The following is a 15,577-nucleotide window of genomic DNA, read 5'->3' on the forward strand; positions in this document are numbered from 1 at the left end:
TGGGAGTTGGGAATAACAAACTGCAGTGTTTTTTTCTACAACAGAGGCTGTGAATTCTTACGTGCACAATCTGTATTTTTAAGTTGAACTCTGATCACCCATGAATTAAATAAATAGTAGTTAAAAACTAACTACGGAAACTGGAAATTTGTAGTATTGTAGTAGCATTGAAGAGAATTGTCATTAAAGAATGACTATAATATACTGTGTACAGTATAATCCACTTAAAGTGAACTTCAGTTTGTAATGAAGTAGAATGAGCGTCCCAAACTTTTCCAACTCAATCTGCAGATTGCTGTCTTAATTGTAGTTATCCTCACTTATAGTGAAGTTATTCTGTGAAAGAAAAAAACATCTCTTCACTAAGGACGGTTCTATTGTATTTAAGAGGATGGATGCCCAGCCACTGGAATAGCATAGAAACAAAGCTTTAATCTGTTCTAAACATTTGCATTAGGTGCATACAATTTATAGAATATGAGAACTTTCTAAACCAGTTGCACTAAGCAATGTGTGGTGCACAAATGCTACCATAGTTCATTCAAGGCTGTTCTTAAAATATTCTTTTTTTATGTAATTTGAACATTTAAATGCAAAGCAATTTGAATCTATTAGTTTATATTGAGCTTTTTGACAGTTTGAGTCTGTGCTATTTCTATACTAATTTTTCCAATTTAATTGTTGAATGTCCAAGGTCGGAGATGGCTGTGGTTGATCATTTTGTATTTACCCAGACCTAGTATTTGAGCAGATTTCCTTCTGTCTTTCTCACTGTTTCTTTACCTGTTTAATAATTTGCATATACACAGGCTCATAATTAATATGTGCAAGACAGCGTTCCTGTTTTGTCTTCTGGTAGTATTTATTTTTTAAATAAAACTCTGAGCGGAATATAGCTCTGACGTGCTTGGAGCTAGATCTGGTAAGGTGTTGAACCCCTGTAGATCCCATTTTAATCAACAGGAGTTTCAGGTGCTTAACACTACATAAGATCCAACCTTTAGGTTGGTGGAGTGGGACAGCTTCTCCATCCAGGATTTAAATAATGTCACACAGAGAGCAGGAAAGAAAATGCTGAAGATTTACAATACTTCACTTTACTTCCCAAGAACTCGTTTTGCCTTTGTGTGGTTTTCATTAATGGGACCAGGGTGGATACACTCGCCCCCTAAGCTTTAGAGGTTCTGTCACTTCAGAAATGCAATTTAAATTGCTAATCCGTACAGTGGCTTTTTTTTTTTTTTTAAACAGGGGTTCCAGTGTCCCTGAAAATGATCGACTGGCTTCAATAGCAGCTGAGTTGCAGTTTAGGTCCCTGAGCCGTCACTCAAGTCCCACTGAGGATCGAGAAGGTGATTATTTCGATACCAGATTGTGCAAATGATTCATGTGATTAATGTATTGTTTCTCTCCTGACCCAGGTCCATCCCCCCTTTTAAAAATTCCTTTATCAACTCTTTATTTCTAAACAGGTCTTTACTGTGTTAACTTTAAATTAAGGACCAAATTGCCTATGTTTTCCCAAATATGTCTGTGTGGGGTATTTTTTTTTTTTTTTTTCAGGTGCAGCTTGGGCACCTGTGTTTAAGATAGTTGCTTGTTTAGCTTTTTTAATAGACCCGTGGGGTGTTCCATTACAGCAGAGGTGGGCAATCTTTTTGGCCCGAGGGCCACATGGGGAATAGAAATTGTGTGGCGGGCCATGAATGCTCACAAAATTGGTGTTGAGGTGCCGGAGGGGGTGCGGGCTCTGGGATGGGGCTGGGCATGAGGAGTTTGGGGTGTAGGAGGGGGCTCTGGGCTGGGACCGAAGGGTTCGGAGGGTGGAAGGGGGATCAGGGCTGGGGCAGGGGTGCAGAACGCGGTGCAGGTTCCGGCTGGGAGTGCGGGCCCGGTAATGGGGCTGGGGATGAGAGGTTTGGGGTGCAGGAGGGTGCGGATTTTGGAGAGTGGGAGGGGGATCAGGGCTGGGGCAGGTGGTTGGCGCGTGGGGAGAGGCTCAGGGCTGCAGGCTCCGAGCAGCATTTACCTCAAGCGGTTGCCAGAAGCAGTGGCATGTCCCTTCTCTGGCTCCTACGCCGAGGTGCAGCCAGGCAGCTCTACATGCTGCCCCATCCGCAGGCACCGCCCCTGCAGCTCCCATTGGAGCGCGTAGGAGCCGGAGCGGGGCCATGCTGTGGCTTCCGGGAGCTGCCTGGTGTGGCCCCTGACCCTGTGCCCCAGCTGGAGTGGGGCACAGCCACGTGGTGCGGCCTCCGACCCAGTGCCCCGACCGGAACAGCGCCAAGCCTTGTGGTGCGGCTCATGGGCCGTAGTTTGACCACCCTGCACTACAGCGTTCAAAATGAGATTGATACCATAGTGACATTTTGTTGGCATATCCCCTGTATCAGTGACTGGATCTACTGTTCTTGCACACCTTCTCAGCACAGTAACCTGGCTGTGAGGTGAGGATTTCTCAGGCTGTGGATCAGAAGCAAAGACTGTAGTTGCTATTGCAGCATCAGTGTTACAGAAGTCCCCAGAGCCAGTACTTGCACCAACCACTAGTGGGGAGAAATGGCTGGATCCACATGTTGATAGATCGATTGGTCTGGGCCTCTCCTCCTCCTCAGGTTTCTCTGACCCCTTATATGCTTAGGCATATAAGTGAAATATATTTAAACAACTTCCTTGGAAAATAAACTTGATCATTAAGAAGTTTCATTTTGTATTTTGTATGACAGACAATGAACTTCTCAGTGTTTCAGCCATCACTTATGACTGGAGTTTGAATATAGTAGATTGTGTTGTCTTTTTCCAAATTGGAAGAAACGTTTAACAAACAATTGAACTTTTAAAGTATATTTTTGATTTGCTTGGTTTGCCTGATCACTATTTATAGTTAAACGATTTTGCGATGCAGTAATTTTTTATGTATACAGATGCTGAATTTCTGCCATGTGTTATATATAACTATTTCTAAAGATACCAAATTGTCTTAAAGTTCAAAGAATGTAACTAGCTGTGGTGTTGCCTCAAATACCATAGCGAAGATCACTGTGAGTTGTTAAATTATCAGGTGTTTTAATCCTGAAATGTAAAATGTAAGATTTTGTTGTTAAATATGGCAACACTGTTAATACCTTAAAAGTACTATGAAAACAAACAATTTTTAGGCTACATAATTTCTCTCATTACTGTTTTTACAGAACCATTGTATCCTAAAGGAGACTTGAGTGGATCAGTCCGAAGGAGTTGGGAGCTTCGAACTCTCATCAATCAGACCAAAGGTAACAGACAAAGGAACACAACTTAATGCAATATATTTCAAGCTTAGCTAAGTCTGTATATTTTTTTAAAAAAATCCTTAATGTTGTACTTCAGAAAAATACTGATTTCTGATATCAGAGGAGTCTAACAAAAGAACAGTATGTATTCTTGGATGCATTATCTATTGTTCTTGATATACAAAATTAGTATTAATAGTTGCCAGCATGCTTATTATCATCAGTTGATAGAAGACATTTTTGAGAAGTTGGGGTTACATGAAATTTCTAGATCTGGAGGCTCATAAAGAACTTAGAGGTTCACACAATACTTCAGAATTATTTAAATTTGAGAAAAGTTTTCAAATCTACATGAAGTAAAACCTTAAAATTCTTCCTTACCCTGTTTCAATATGGTAATGAATTCAACTGTATTAATATCCAAACTAACGATCAGTGCTTTAATTAAAGGCTAAATGAAGATAAATCATATTGTAAGTTTATTACTTCAGTGCAGCTAACTTCTTTGAATTATGTTAGTGGGAATTAAAAATAGTTTAATATTTTCATCTAAGTTGCAAAGTAAGAAGTTTCATATGAAACCAGAACATGTATTTTCTGCTTTCCTTAGTTCCAGCTTGCTTATTGTTTGAACTTCTGTTAAGAAAACAGTTGCATTGTACATCATAACACTTGTTCAACATGGTCTCATAATAATACAGTAGTGGCAAAGGAGTATACATGGAATTCAAATGTAGGGGTGTAGGTTTCTGAATCAATGAATTTGTGCCCTGCTTTTTTTAGATACTGCTTCCAAGCAAGGACCTATTGATGCTGTTCAGAAGTCTGTCCAGTTGTTTGAAGAAAAGAGATACAGAGAAATGAGGAGGAAGAACATCATTGGTCAAGTCTGTGATACCCCCAAATCTTATGATAATATCATGCATGTGGGTCTAAGGAAGGTGACCTTCAAGTGGCAGAGAGGAAACAAAATTGGTAAGTCTGTAATGGACTTGTCATGTAGCTTAAAATACTGTATTCAGACCTTGTTTCACCTTAAGAGTTGCATTTGAAATCTTACATCTTGGTGTAGATATTAAGGTTTCTTTTACTACACAAGGAAGAGATGCAGAATATTAAACACAGACTACTATTGCAACTAGCATTTCCTATATAGCATTTACTGTGAAATCTTCACTGGTCAAGTAGTTAGAAACAAAAATTGATATATGACATGAATTAATTCAGGAGCATGTGCTGAACAGCTTCATTTTGTGCTTGATCCTGCAATCTCTGAACATATTCAACTCCCATTAATGTTTTAGGGCAGTGGTTCTGAACCTGTGGGCCGCTTGCAGCCCATGTGACATCCTCAGGGCCATACAGGTAGTATATATATTGTGTGGATGCGGCCCACATAACTCATAAAGAGCTGCATATGTGGCCCACAATGATAAAATGGGTTGAGAGCCACTGTTGTTGGGTATTCTGCACATGGAAATATCGCAAGGTTAAATGCAACACATGTTGGCACTAACTTCAGTAGACTAGTTTCACTTACTGATGTCGTCACTATTGGCCACACTCAAGAGAGATGATTATTTTCCCACTGATTCTGACTGTATATGTCTCAGGCGATTACTGCATAATCATGAGAAGGTTCTACTCCTGATAAAACTTAGAGTTAATATGCTTAACTTTTAATCAATTTAAACATCGGATTAGAATTGCTTTATTATGTTGAACAAGCATTACAAGTTTAAATCCTTTTGAAATAAAAAAGGAAATCAAGGAAGAAAATCTGCTAGGCTGAGAAGTGTGTTTGAGGTGTTCATTGTTTTTATTGTAATTCTATAGGTGAAGGCCAGTATGGGAAAGTCTATACATGTATCAGTGTTGACACTGGTGAACTGATGGCCATGAAAGAAGTGAGTACATTACCTACACGTGCCACTGCTATTTAATTTTGATGATGCATATGCTGTTTCCATAACCACATGTGCATGAGTTTAGTTGACAGGTCTCCTTGTCAGAGCATTGTTGTCAGATGGTTAGAGCAGGGAAATGGGAATATGAGTTCCTGCTTCATATAGGCTGAGTCATATAACTTTTCTGAAAGTCCAGGTTAGTCCTAAATGTTCATATATAGATTTACTTATGTATATACTGAATTGATACCTTCTGTCTGTTTTGTATTACATTCTGCTTGATAAGATATTTTCCAATATTTTTAGTTTTTTTTGCATTCGTCCTTATACTTACATTTGGAAGGTTGCCTTGGTATGAATAGCTCCCAGCAATTCCTCTGACAGCCACTTGACACTAATGTAATTACAGGTTTTGGGCCCAATTCTGTCCCCAGATTTGCATGTACAACGCTGTTGTCTAACATTTGTATAAAAAGGCAGAATTAGGCCCTGTTTCTATTGTTCCTGTCCAGTATTCATCCACTGAGCTTGTAACACTGACTCCCAGAAGTTCGCCCTGGTGTTGTTTAAGAGGAGGTTATCTTTTTCCCATTCGGAGCCCTCCCTGTCCCTCTTAGCCTTCCTAGGTGAAATTATCAACATATATATTCATTCAAGAGAGTGTCTTGAGCAAAGACTAAGGTTAGTGCAAGAGAGACCCACACTTGTGGATGGACCTCACATTGATGGGTTAAATAGTTAGTACCGGTATATTATTTTCCTTATGCTGTTTTCTAGCACTTAGAATCTTATTCCTCACCAATTGTTTTCAAAATATTCATTCCTCATTGAGGATTATATACAAGCTATGTTTGAAGTTTTCAGTACCAAGTCTCCTTGAGTATTTAAAAAAAAAAAATGAGTTTTTGTGTGTGTGTGTTTTTTTTTTTTATACTGATTGAAAAGTGAGCTTTTTTCCCTCTAGGTGTTTCTTCAGACTTTACGAAAGAAAGAGCCTTTCTGAGTCAAGGAGAAACTTTTGAAACTTCAGTCCAAAATATATTTTTAGCAAAGCTTCATAAACCACTGAAATAAGGGTTAGAATAGATATCTCAAATATCACGAACATTAATAAAAATGATGGGGAGTGCTTGTTTACAAACACACACAGCTTCACAATTTTGAAACTTTAGAAAAGTATTTGGCAAAGAAAAGTATTTGAACTTTCTTGGTCACTTTTGTTACCATTTTATATTTGTTTATCACTGTTTACCAAAGTATGAAACCTCATGTTCTGAAATTGTTATATGGAAACAACCAGTCATAATGTCATAGATTCTAGGACTGGAAGGGACCTCGAGAGGTCATCGAGTCCAGTCCCCTGCCCTCATGGCAGGACCAAATACTGTCTAGACCATCCTTGATAGACCTTTATCTAACGTTACTTTTAAATATCTCCAGAGATGGAGCTTCCACAACCTCCCTAGGCAATTTATTCCAGTGTTTAACCACCCTGACAGTTAGGAACTTTTTCCTAATGTCCAACCTAAACCTCCCTTGCTGCAGTTTAAGCCCATTGCTTCTTGTTCTATCCTTAGAGGCTAAGGTGAACAAGTTTTCTCCCTCCTCCTTATGACACCCTTTTAGATACCTGAAAACTGCTATCATGTCCCCTCTCAGTCTTCTCTTTTTCAAACTAAACAAACCCAATTCTTTCAGCCTTCCTTCATAGGTCATGTTCTCAAGACCTTTAATCATTCTTGTTGGTCTTCTCTGGACCCTTTCCAATTTCTCCACATCTTTCTTGAAATGCGGTGCCCAGAACTGGACACAATACTCCAGCTGAGGCCTAACCAGAGCAGAGTAGAGCGGAAGAATGACTTCTCGTGTCTTGCTCACAACACACCTGTTAATACATCCCAGAATCATGTTTGCTTTTTTTGCAACCGCATCACACTGTTGACTCATATTTAGCTTGTGGTCCACTATAACCCCTAGATCCCTTTCTGCCGTACTCCTTCCTAGACAGTCTCTTCCCATTCTGTATGTGTGAAACTGATTTTTCCTTCCTAAGTGGAGCACTTTGCATTTGTCTTTGTTAAACTTCATCCTGTTTAACTCAGACCATTTCTCCAATTTGTCCAGATCATTTTGATTTATGACCCTGTCCTCCAAAGCAGTTGCAATCCCTCCCAGTTTGGTATCATCCGCAAACTTAATAAGCATACTTTCTATGCCAATATCTAAGTCGTTAATGAAGATATTGAACAGAGCCGGTCCCAAAACAGACCATTGCAACACTATGTACCTTTACTTTGTCTTAGGGTTGTCACTAACTTGGTGTATTCAATTTTTTTCTGATCTCTGATCACAAAATAAAAATAGCAACCCCTGTCATTTTTACTAAGCATTTTGTTTGACCTAGTCATATGTTGACTAGGAAAATAGGAAATCACTTTTTCAGAAGAATTTTTTTTTTTTTGCTAATTTGTATTTGCCTCCCCCGCCCCAAAAAAATCCATCACAAGGCATCATTGGGATATTAATGAAAACTGCTCTTTTAGTCAATGCATCCTGACTCTGTGCCTCCTTCCATTCCACACCGTACTCTTGGAAAAGCCTCAGCTAAACTGTGCGCATGAAGGAAACGCCTCTTCCAAATCCCTCTTGGTGGCCTGCTTCTTCATGAAGCCTTTCTACACTGATCTCACCGGTGTTTCTGTCTGAGTTACACTGCAAGCTCCTTAAAGCAAGGGCCTTGTTTTGTTTTTTTGTTTTTTGTTTTTTTTTAAGTGACAACACCCTATCCTTGTAGATGTCTATAAATCATATCCCCAAATCTGTTCCTAGAATATCAAAAGAAGTCTATAGATGGCTTCTTAGCTGTTATTCCTCTCTTGGTGATTTTTCTATTTCACAGTTACGTTAATAGCAGCAGTAATGAAAAATAATCACTTTTGCAGATAAGATTTCAACCGAATGATCACAAAACCATCAAAGAAACTGCAGATGAACTGAAAATTTTTGAAGGCATCAAGCATCCTAATCTGGTTCGTTACTTTGGTGTGGAGCTCCACAGGGTAAGCAAACGTTCATCACTGGATTTTCATAAAAGTTAGGAGAGAACCTTTAGGAGTTCAGAAATGGAGTCGTGTGTTCTACACCACAAGTTATCCCACTTCTGAGAACTGTAATTTTGCCCAATTATCCAGGAAATCTCCGTGAACTGCATCATTTCTGTCTTCCCTGAATCTAGAATTCTTCCTGAAACGTAAGTTGTAGAAAGCTGTTAGACATCAAAGCACTAAAACTCACCCTACTAGTAATAGCAAAGGACACACCAGTGTCTTAACACTCCTCCCCACCCCCCAAAAGCATGTTAGCTTGTATGAAATCTTCATGTGCAAATTAGCCATGTAAACACTTCCAAAAAGCCAACATTTTCAAACAGCTAATATTTGTTACCGATAGTGACCGTACCACAGACATTTTCAGCATCTTTTCATGGGAAACTAAAACTGCAAAATAGTGAGGAGTTAGAGAAATGAGACATCCTCAGTAGTGGCGCAGAAACTGAAAGCTGGCCCACAGAGCAATTGAAACATTCCATCATATCAGAACCTGCAAAAGAGGGGATAAAATTACTAATTTTGTTTACTACTTGCTAGTTTACAAAATTTTCTTTTTAAAATGAGACTATAGTTCTTAAGCTATGGAAACATAGGTATATTATCTTATTCTAGTATGACGAAGTGCTCTACTCGCTATTTGGGCGATGCCAAGAACCCCTCATCTATAACTTGTAGTACTTGGTGTCACAACTAACTTTATAGTTACAGAATTACATGATTGGGAGATCTTATGCATATGTGAAAGAGAATGTAAAATTCATTTGCAGCAAGGGAGATTGAGGTTAGAAATTAGGGGAAACTTTCTGACTATAAGGCTAGTTAGGTACTGGAATAGGTTACTGAGTGGAATTGTGGAATCCCCATCATTGGAGGTATTTAAGAACTAGTTAGACAAACATGTGTCAAGGATGGTGTAAGTATACATGGCCCTGCTTCAATGCCAGGGGGTGGATTCTTGAGGTCCCTTCCTGCCCTTCATTTTTATGATTCTATGATACAGATGTTCAGTCTGTAATCTTAGAAAAAGCACAATGAAATTTGCATGAAGGCCTGGTTTATTAGTCCAGGTTGTCCCAATTGAAACTGACCCCTCTCAAAAAACGAACAAACAAACAAAATCAAAAACCCTGCAAGTGTAAAATAATGCAGGCAGAAGTCCTTCAGCTGGGGGCTATCTGGTTTATTGCACAGAATGCAGCATGTATGATTACCTGCCTTGTGGGCAGATGGCAAGCAACTCATGGCCCTCAGAGACAGAGTATGGGCTCTTGAGAGAGTGGTTGAACTGGAGGAGCTAAAGGAGACAGAGGTACAGAAATAAGATTTTCCAGGACACAGTAGTGAAGTCCCATCCCCAGTCTGACAGCCTCTGTGCTGTTGAGGCGGATGAAAGTCTTGTGGAAGGAGAACCTCAAGAAGGGAAATGATCCCATAGTTGGGATCATCCTTCCAGATGATGTCAGGGTATCCTCTTACACTGAGGATACCTGTCTGGGAGAGGGAACCTCAGTTATTAGGAAGAAACCGGTAATAGCAATGGGAAGTTTGATTTTTAGAAATGAAGATAGCTGGGTTTGTGATGACCGGGAGACTGCATGGCAAATTGCCTGCCAGGTGCGAAGCCTGTGGACCTCTAAAGAAATGTAGCTAGACCTACGTGCAGAGCTGGGGAGGAGCTGGTGGTCACCGTACATGAAGGTACCACTGACATCGGGAAAGGTAGGAGAGAGATCCTGGAGGCCAAATTTAAGCTGCTACGTAAGCGATTAAAGTCCAGGACCTCCATGGTAACATTCTCTGAAATGCTTCCAGTTCCATGCGCAGGGCCAGTTAGACAAGCAAACTGCAGGGTCTCAATGCCTGGGTGAGACAATGGTGTTTGGAGGAGCAATTTAGGTTTATTAGCAACTGGGAAACCTTTTGGGAAAGGAGGAGCCTATACAGCAAGGATGGGTTCCACCTAAATCAAAACAGAATCAGATTGCTGGCATGGAAAATTAAAAAGGTTGTAGAGGAGTTTTTAAACTAAGGGCTGAGAAAAGCTGACAGATGCGGAGGAGCACGTGATTCAGACAGACCTATCCCTTAGGGGAGGAGTTATTAAAGGGGATACTCCTATGTTCTGAAGAGGAGTGACTAGAAGTTGAAAAAGTACAGGTAGGAACTGAAGAGAAACAGTGAAATGAGAGTCCCATTCAGTTACATCACATGAAGGCAGACAATATTGACAAATTTTATAAGTGCTTGTATACAAATACAAGAAGTGTAAATACTAAGATACTCCCACCTCGCAGGATTCTAGAGCCGTGGCTACAGCCAGAGCCCCAGAAGTCTACACGCAATTAAACAATTGCCCAAGCCCCGCAAGCCCGAGTCTAATTTCATTGTAGACATACCCAAGGAAGACAAGGCCATTGCAGAGAAACTAAATAAATTCTTTGCATCAGTCTTCACTGCAGAGGATGTGAGGCAGATGCCCACATCTGAGCCATTCTTTTTATGTGACAATTCTGAGGAACTGTCTCAGATTCAGATGTTAATAGAGGAGGGTTTGGAATAAATTAAACAGTAATAAATCACCAGGGCCATATGGTATTCACCCAAGAATTCTGAAGGAACTCAAATATGAAATGGCAGGACTACTAACTGTGGTATGTAAACTCTTGCTTAAGTCAGCCTCTGTACCAGGTGACTAGAGGATAGCTAATAGGACACAGAATTTTGAAAAAGTCTTCAGAGGTGATCCTGGCAATTACAGGCTGGTAAACCCACTTTCAGTACCAGACAAACTATAGAACAGAATTATCAGACACATAGATGAACACAATATGTTGGGGAAGAGTCAACAGAGCTTTTGTAAAGGGAAATCATGCCTCACCAATCTACTAGAATTCTTTGAGGGGGTCAACAAGCATGTGTACCAGGGGGATCCAGTGCATATAATGTACTTAGATTTTCAGAAAACCTTTGACAAGGTCCCTCACCAAAGGCTCTTAAGCAAAGTAAGCTGTCATGGGAAAAGAGGGAAGGTCCTTTCATGGATCGGTAACTAGTTAAAAGATAGGAAAGAAAAGGTAGGAATAAATGGTCAGTTTTCATAGTGGAGAGAGGTAAGTAATGGGGTCCCCCAAGGATCTATCTTGGGACAGGACATTCAGCATATTCATAAATGATCTGGAAAAGGAGTAAACAATGAGTTGGCAAAGTTTGCAGATAATACAAAATTACTTGGGATAGTTAACTCCAAAGCAGGCTGCAAAGGGATCTCACAAAACTGTGTGACTGTGCAACAAAATGGCAGATGAAATTCAGTGTTGATAAATGCAAAGTAATGCACATTGGAAAACATAATCCCAACTATACATACAAAATTATGAGGTCTAAAGTAGCTGTTACCACTCAAGAAAGAGACCTTGGAGTCATTGTGGACGGTTCTCTGAAAACATCCACTAAATGTGCAGCAGCAGTCAAAAAAGCTAACAATGTTAGGAACCATTAGGAAATGGATAGATAATAAGACAGAAAATATAAACCACGGTATTAATCCATGGTATGTCCACATCTTGAATACCAAGAGGAGTTCTGGTCATCCCATCTCAAAAAAGATATATTAGAATTGGAAAAAACAACAAAAATGACTAGGGGGCATGGAGCAGCTTCCATATGAGGAGAGAGAAAAAAGACTGGCACTGTTCAGCTTAGAATAGAGGGAAGATGTAACAGAGGTCTATAAAATCTTGATTTGTGTGGAGAAACTGAACAGGGAAGTATTTACCCCTTCACATGACACAAGAACCAGTGATTACTCAATGAAATTAATAGGTAGCAGGTTTAAAACAAATAAAAGGAAGTACTTCATCACACAATGTGCAGTCAACCTGTGGAACTCATTGCTAGGGGATGTTGTGAAGCTGAAAGTATGACAGGGTTAAAAAAATAATTAATTAGGTTCATGGAGGATAGATCCACAGTGGTCAGGGATGCAGCCCTGTGCTCTGGGTGTCACTAACCCTGTGACTGCTAGAAGCTGGGTCTGGACAACGGAGATAGATCACTCGATAAACTGCCCTGTTCTGTTCACTACCTCTAAAGCATCTTGCACTGGCCACTGGGCTAGGTGGACCATTCGTCTGACCCAGCATGGCAGTTCTTGTGACCCTGTTTCACAAATAGCAAGGAGGTAGGAGGAGGCTATGGGTAAACATTAAAATTTGAATAGAAATTAAGATTAGAAATAATACCAGCACAGGCACCAAAGGAATCTAATTTGGTTCCCACAACAGGAAGAAATGTATATCTTCATGGAGTACTGTGATGAGGGCACTCTGGAAGAGGTGTCAAGGCTGGGCCTTCAGGAACATGTCATTAGGCTCTACACGAAGCAAATCACGATTGCTATCAATGTGCTACATGAACATGGTATAGTTCATCGGGACATTAAAGGTAAATTGTTTTTAAAAAAAGTTAAGGTAATGTTGCTTTACAGTGTTGTAAGTAAGTATTGCCTAAAGCATCTGTGGGGATTTAAGGCAAGTTCTCTGCTCTAGAGCAGTAATTATGTTAACATGCCCTGCCCAGGCACTGGACAGTTGATACGCTTGCATTAGTGGCTATTCACTTTTATTTAACGCATTGAGCTTGAAATGTTGGCACACAGGATTGCAAAATTAGGGACAAATTCTGCCCCTGGGTGCACTTATGTAACTTTCTTTGAGTTCACTGGAGCCCTGTGGCTCCATCCAGGGACAGAATTTGGTCCTTACAGTAATACTAGTGTTAGAAGTGTAACTTATCTGGTATATTTTTATTCTGGGCTTTTCGAGAAATGATGGAATTCTCTGGGAGCTGAAGAGTATCAAAAACATAATTTGATCGTAATATTTTCTCTGTAGTTCTCAAGTTAGGATTTCAAAGGGATGACAGAGTCGTCATAGTGGTGAAAGGCTGCTGTTTTACGTTAGAGAGATTATGAAAAGAAATAGGTTTAAAATTAGACCTATCCAATGATTCGCTGATGCATGTTAGTCTACACACGTTTTGCTCTCAGCCATCTCTTCCAGTGAACAGGCTGGAGCTACAAAAACTGCAGAATTTTTGGCGTGCTCATAGAAACCCCCCCATCTCCAGTTTCACTCCTTTTCCCACATGATCAATAGCACGGCTTCTTGTCTCCTGCTCCTTTCAAAACATTCTCCTAGTCTAGCTGGTCTATTTTTGTTTAGTGTGACTTGTTTTCCTCAGCAATGGTAGAGAAACCAGAGAAGGAAAGGAAAAAACTTCACACAAATTATTCCCGTTAAATGCTCAGTTTACAAGGCAATACAACCCAACCATGCTGGGTTTCTATGTCCCTCTTGCTCACAGGGTTCTGAATCATCGCAGCAGTCTAGGAGATTCCCAGTTGCTCTTGTTCCTTTGGCCTTGTGCTCCTCAGTTGGGAAAGAACTGTCCATGACCCAGAGGCCTCCCACCCAGGTAGGCCACTCTTGAGTCAGCTTTGGCTTTTTTTAGGAGATAATTGCTCTCTCTTCTCCTCCACTACCCTCCCCTAGCGTTCTTTCCTTTCCTGTTCTCCCTGCTGGTCAAGGCATTTTGTCCAGGTGTGAACTCAGCTCTGTATTGCCCATAACCTCATATCTATGGTGATCATTCCTTGTTTAGATAAGTATTTAGTAGACGGTTCCTCCCTCCTGGAAGACCAGGTTAGCTGTGATAAAACCCAGGGCCTATTACAGAAACTGGGTCTCATGAACAGAGTCAGGATTCCTTTTGCACCGGTGCAGTGTTTCGTTAACCTTGGTACGCACTTCTAGACTGACAAGGAGAGTGTCTTCCTCTTGTCCAAGAGAAACACTGAAGTGAGAACTTTTATCCAGCAGTTCAGGGAGCTGTATCACTGCATCATCCAACAGGATCTCCACTGACTGAGCTTCCTAATGTCCAGTATTGCAGGAGTGTTCCTTGGGAACATTCCAGCTTCAAATGTTGAAGCTATATCTGATAACGGTCAGTGCTTGGACTTCCCTAATCCTTAATGTTAAGGTAGTGCTCACATGGTGACAGCAGGAAGGTCAGGTATACAAAGGGGGCATCTTTGCACCACTCCTACTCCGTAATTTCCTTGGATAAATCAGATTAGGGATTTATGTAGGTTGCCAGATGGCACATTGTAAATCATCTCCCCAAACTCATGTTATATACACGTTCTCAAACTCAGGGCAGTGAAGCAGGCTCTATTCTGTTGTCCTACTAGGGTCCCCATAAAACAAATCAAGTGGTCAAATGCTTCTATTTTTATGGGGGGAGGGGAATCCTATAACAGAGAGGCGGAGATACAGCCCATTCCCATAGCATTAGATCCCTAGTGCCCAGCCGGCATCATCTTTTGGTGAATCTTTCTGTTAGCAATAAATACCCAGTTCGTCTTTGAGTGATTGTCCATATCTATTCCACTCTTGGTGTTGGATTGGAATCTTTTGGCCACTAGTGTCCTTTGGAGCAATGCTTGTGCCCCCCTGCCCTTCCCTACCACTTGAAGACATAAAGGGCCGAGTGGGGCCGACAGTCTCTCAGTTCTGTCTTTCTGCACATGGCTGCCGGGTGGAACTGCAAGCAATGCCTCTATCTCTTGCACTTGGCTAGCGTTATTTGTATACAGCTACATATCTTGGCATACACAGCAGTTAATTAGTATTAGTAGGTATGTTTTTTGAGGTTTTTGTTGTTGTTGTTGTTTTTGTTTGTTTGTTTGTTTTTTTAATGTTTATATCTGGTACTAGGCTTCAGCCCTTATGGCTGAAACCAAATCTCCCCGTCTAAAATATTGTCCCTCTTGGGAGAGTGCTATCCCTTCAGTGATGGGAATACAAGATGCCTCTTCTGTCTGGGGAAAAAGGCATATTCCTGACAAGTGTTCAGTCTGCAGATCATTTTCAAAACAAACACAGACGGTTGAGGGGTAGCTCCTCTGAAACTTTTCTTATTTGACAAGTCAATGAGACCTGCCTCTGATCCTGGTAAACAGGCCCCTCCAGGGACAGAGCAGTCTTCATCTAAGAGTGCTCCAGTGAGCTGTGGCTCCGTTGTTAGCTCCCATGTATCTCCTTCTAAAGAGACCTCTTCTGTTGTTTCTCCTCTCAGGTCCTTGTCATCAGCTACTGAGAGGTGTGGGAGAGAGCACCACTCTACAAAAGAGTGCAGGCATAGGTCAGCTTCCAAGGGTCTAAGTAACAAGAGGCACCTAAAGTTGCCTCACTTATTCTTATCAAAGTATAGCATATGGCCTGTGGCA

At 40.8% G+C, this 15,577-nt stretch overlaps 1 protein-coding gene across 23 annotated transcripts in view; it reads left to right on the top strand.

Annotated features, from left to right (window-relative positions):
- The window catches only part of MAP3K4 (mitogen-activated protein kinase kinase kinase 4), a 135,810-nt gene that overhangs the window by 109,827 nt on the left and 10,406 nt on the right, over positions 1-15,577 (top strand). For 12 of the 23 annotated variants that reach the window (XR_010600126.1, XM_024101657.3, XM_042841035.2 and 9 more), the window contains 6 exons: positions 1,252-1,352; positions 3,192-3,272; positions 4,053-4,244; positions 5,106-5,176; positions 8,119-8,235; positions 12,570-12,729. Coding sequence is in view for 14 of the 23 variants with exons in the window: in XM_024101657.3 (XP_023957425.2) it covers positions 1,252-1,352; positions 3,192-3,272; positions 4,053-4,244; positions 5,106-5,176; positions 8,119-8,235; positions 12,570-12,729 (722 nt within the window). In the remaining 9 variants the exon portion in view is untranslated. Of the gene's footprint in view, positions 1-1,251; positions 1,353-3,191; positions 3,273-4,052; positions 4,245-5,105; positions 5,177-8,118; positions 8,236-8,367; positions 8,427-12,569; positions 12,730-15,577 lie in introns of all 23 variants that reach the window. The other 11 variants (XR_010600131.1, XR_010600127.1, XR_010600129.1 and 8 more) reach the window with 3 other exon arrangements.

This window comes from Chrysemys picta, chromosome 3 (assembly GCF_011386835.1).
Source record: "Chrysemys picta bellii isolate R12L10 chromosome 3, ASM1138683v2, whole genome shotgun sequence".
In the NCBI taxonomy this organism is placed as follows: Eukaryota; Metazoa; Chordata; order Testudines; family Emydidae; genus Chrysemys; species Chrysemys picta.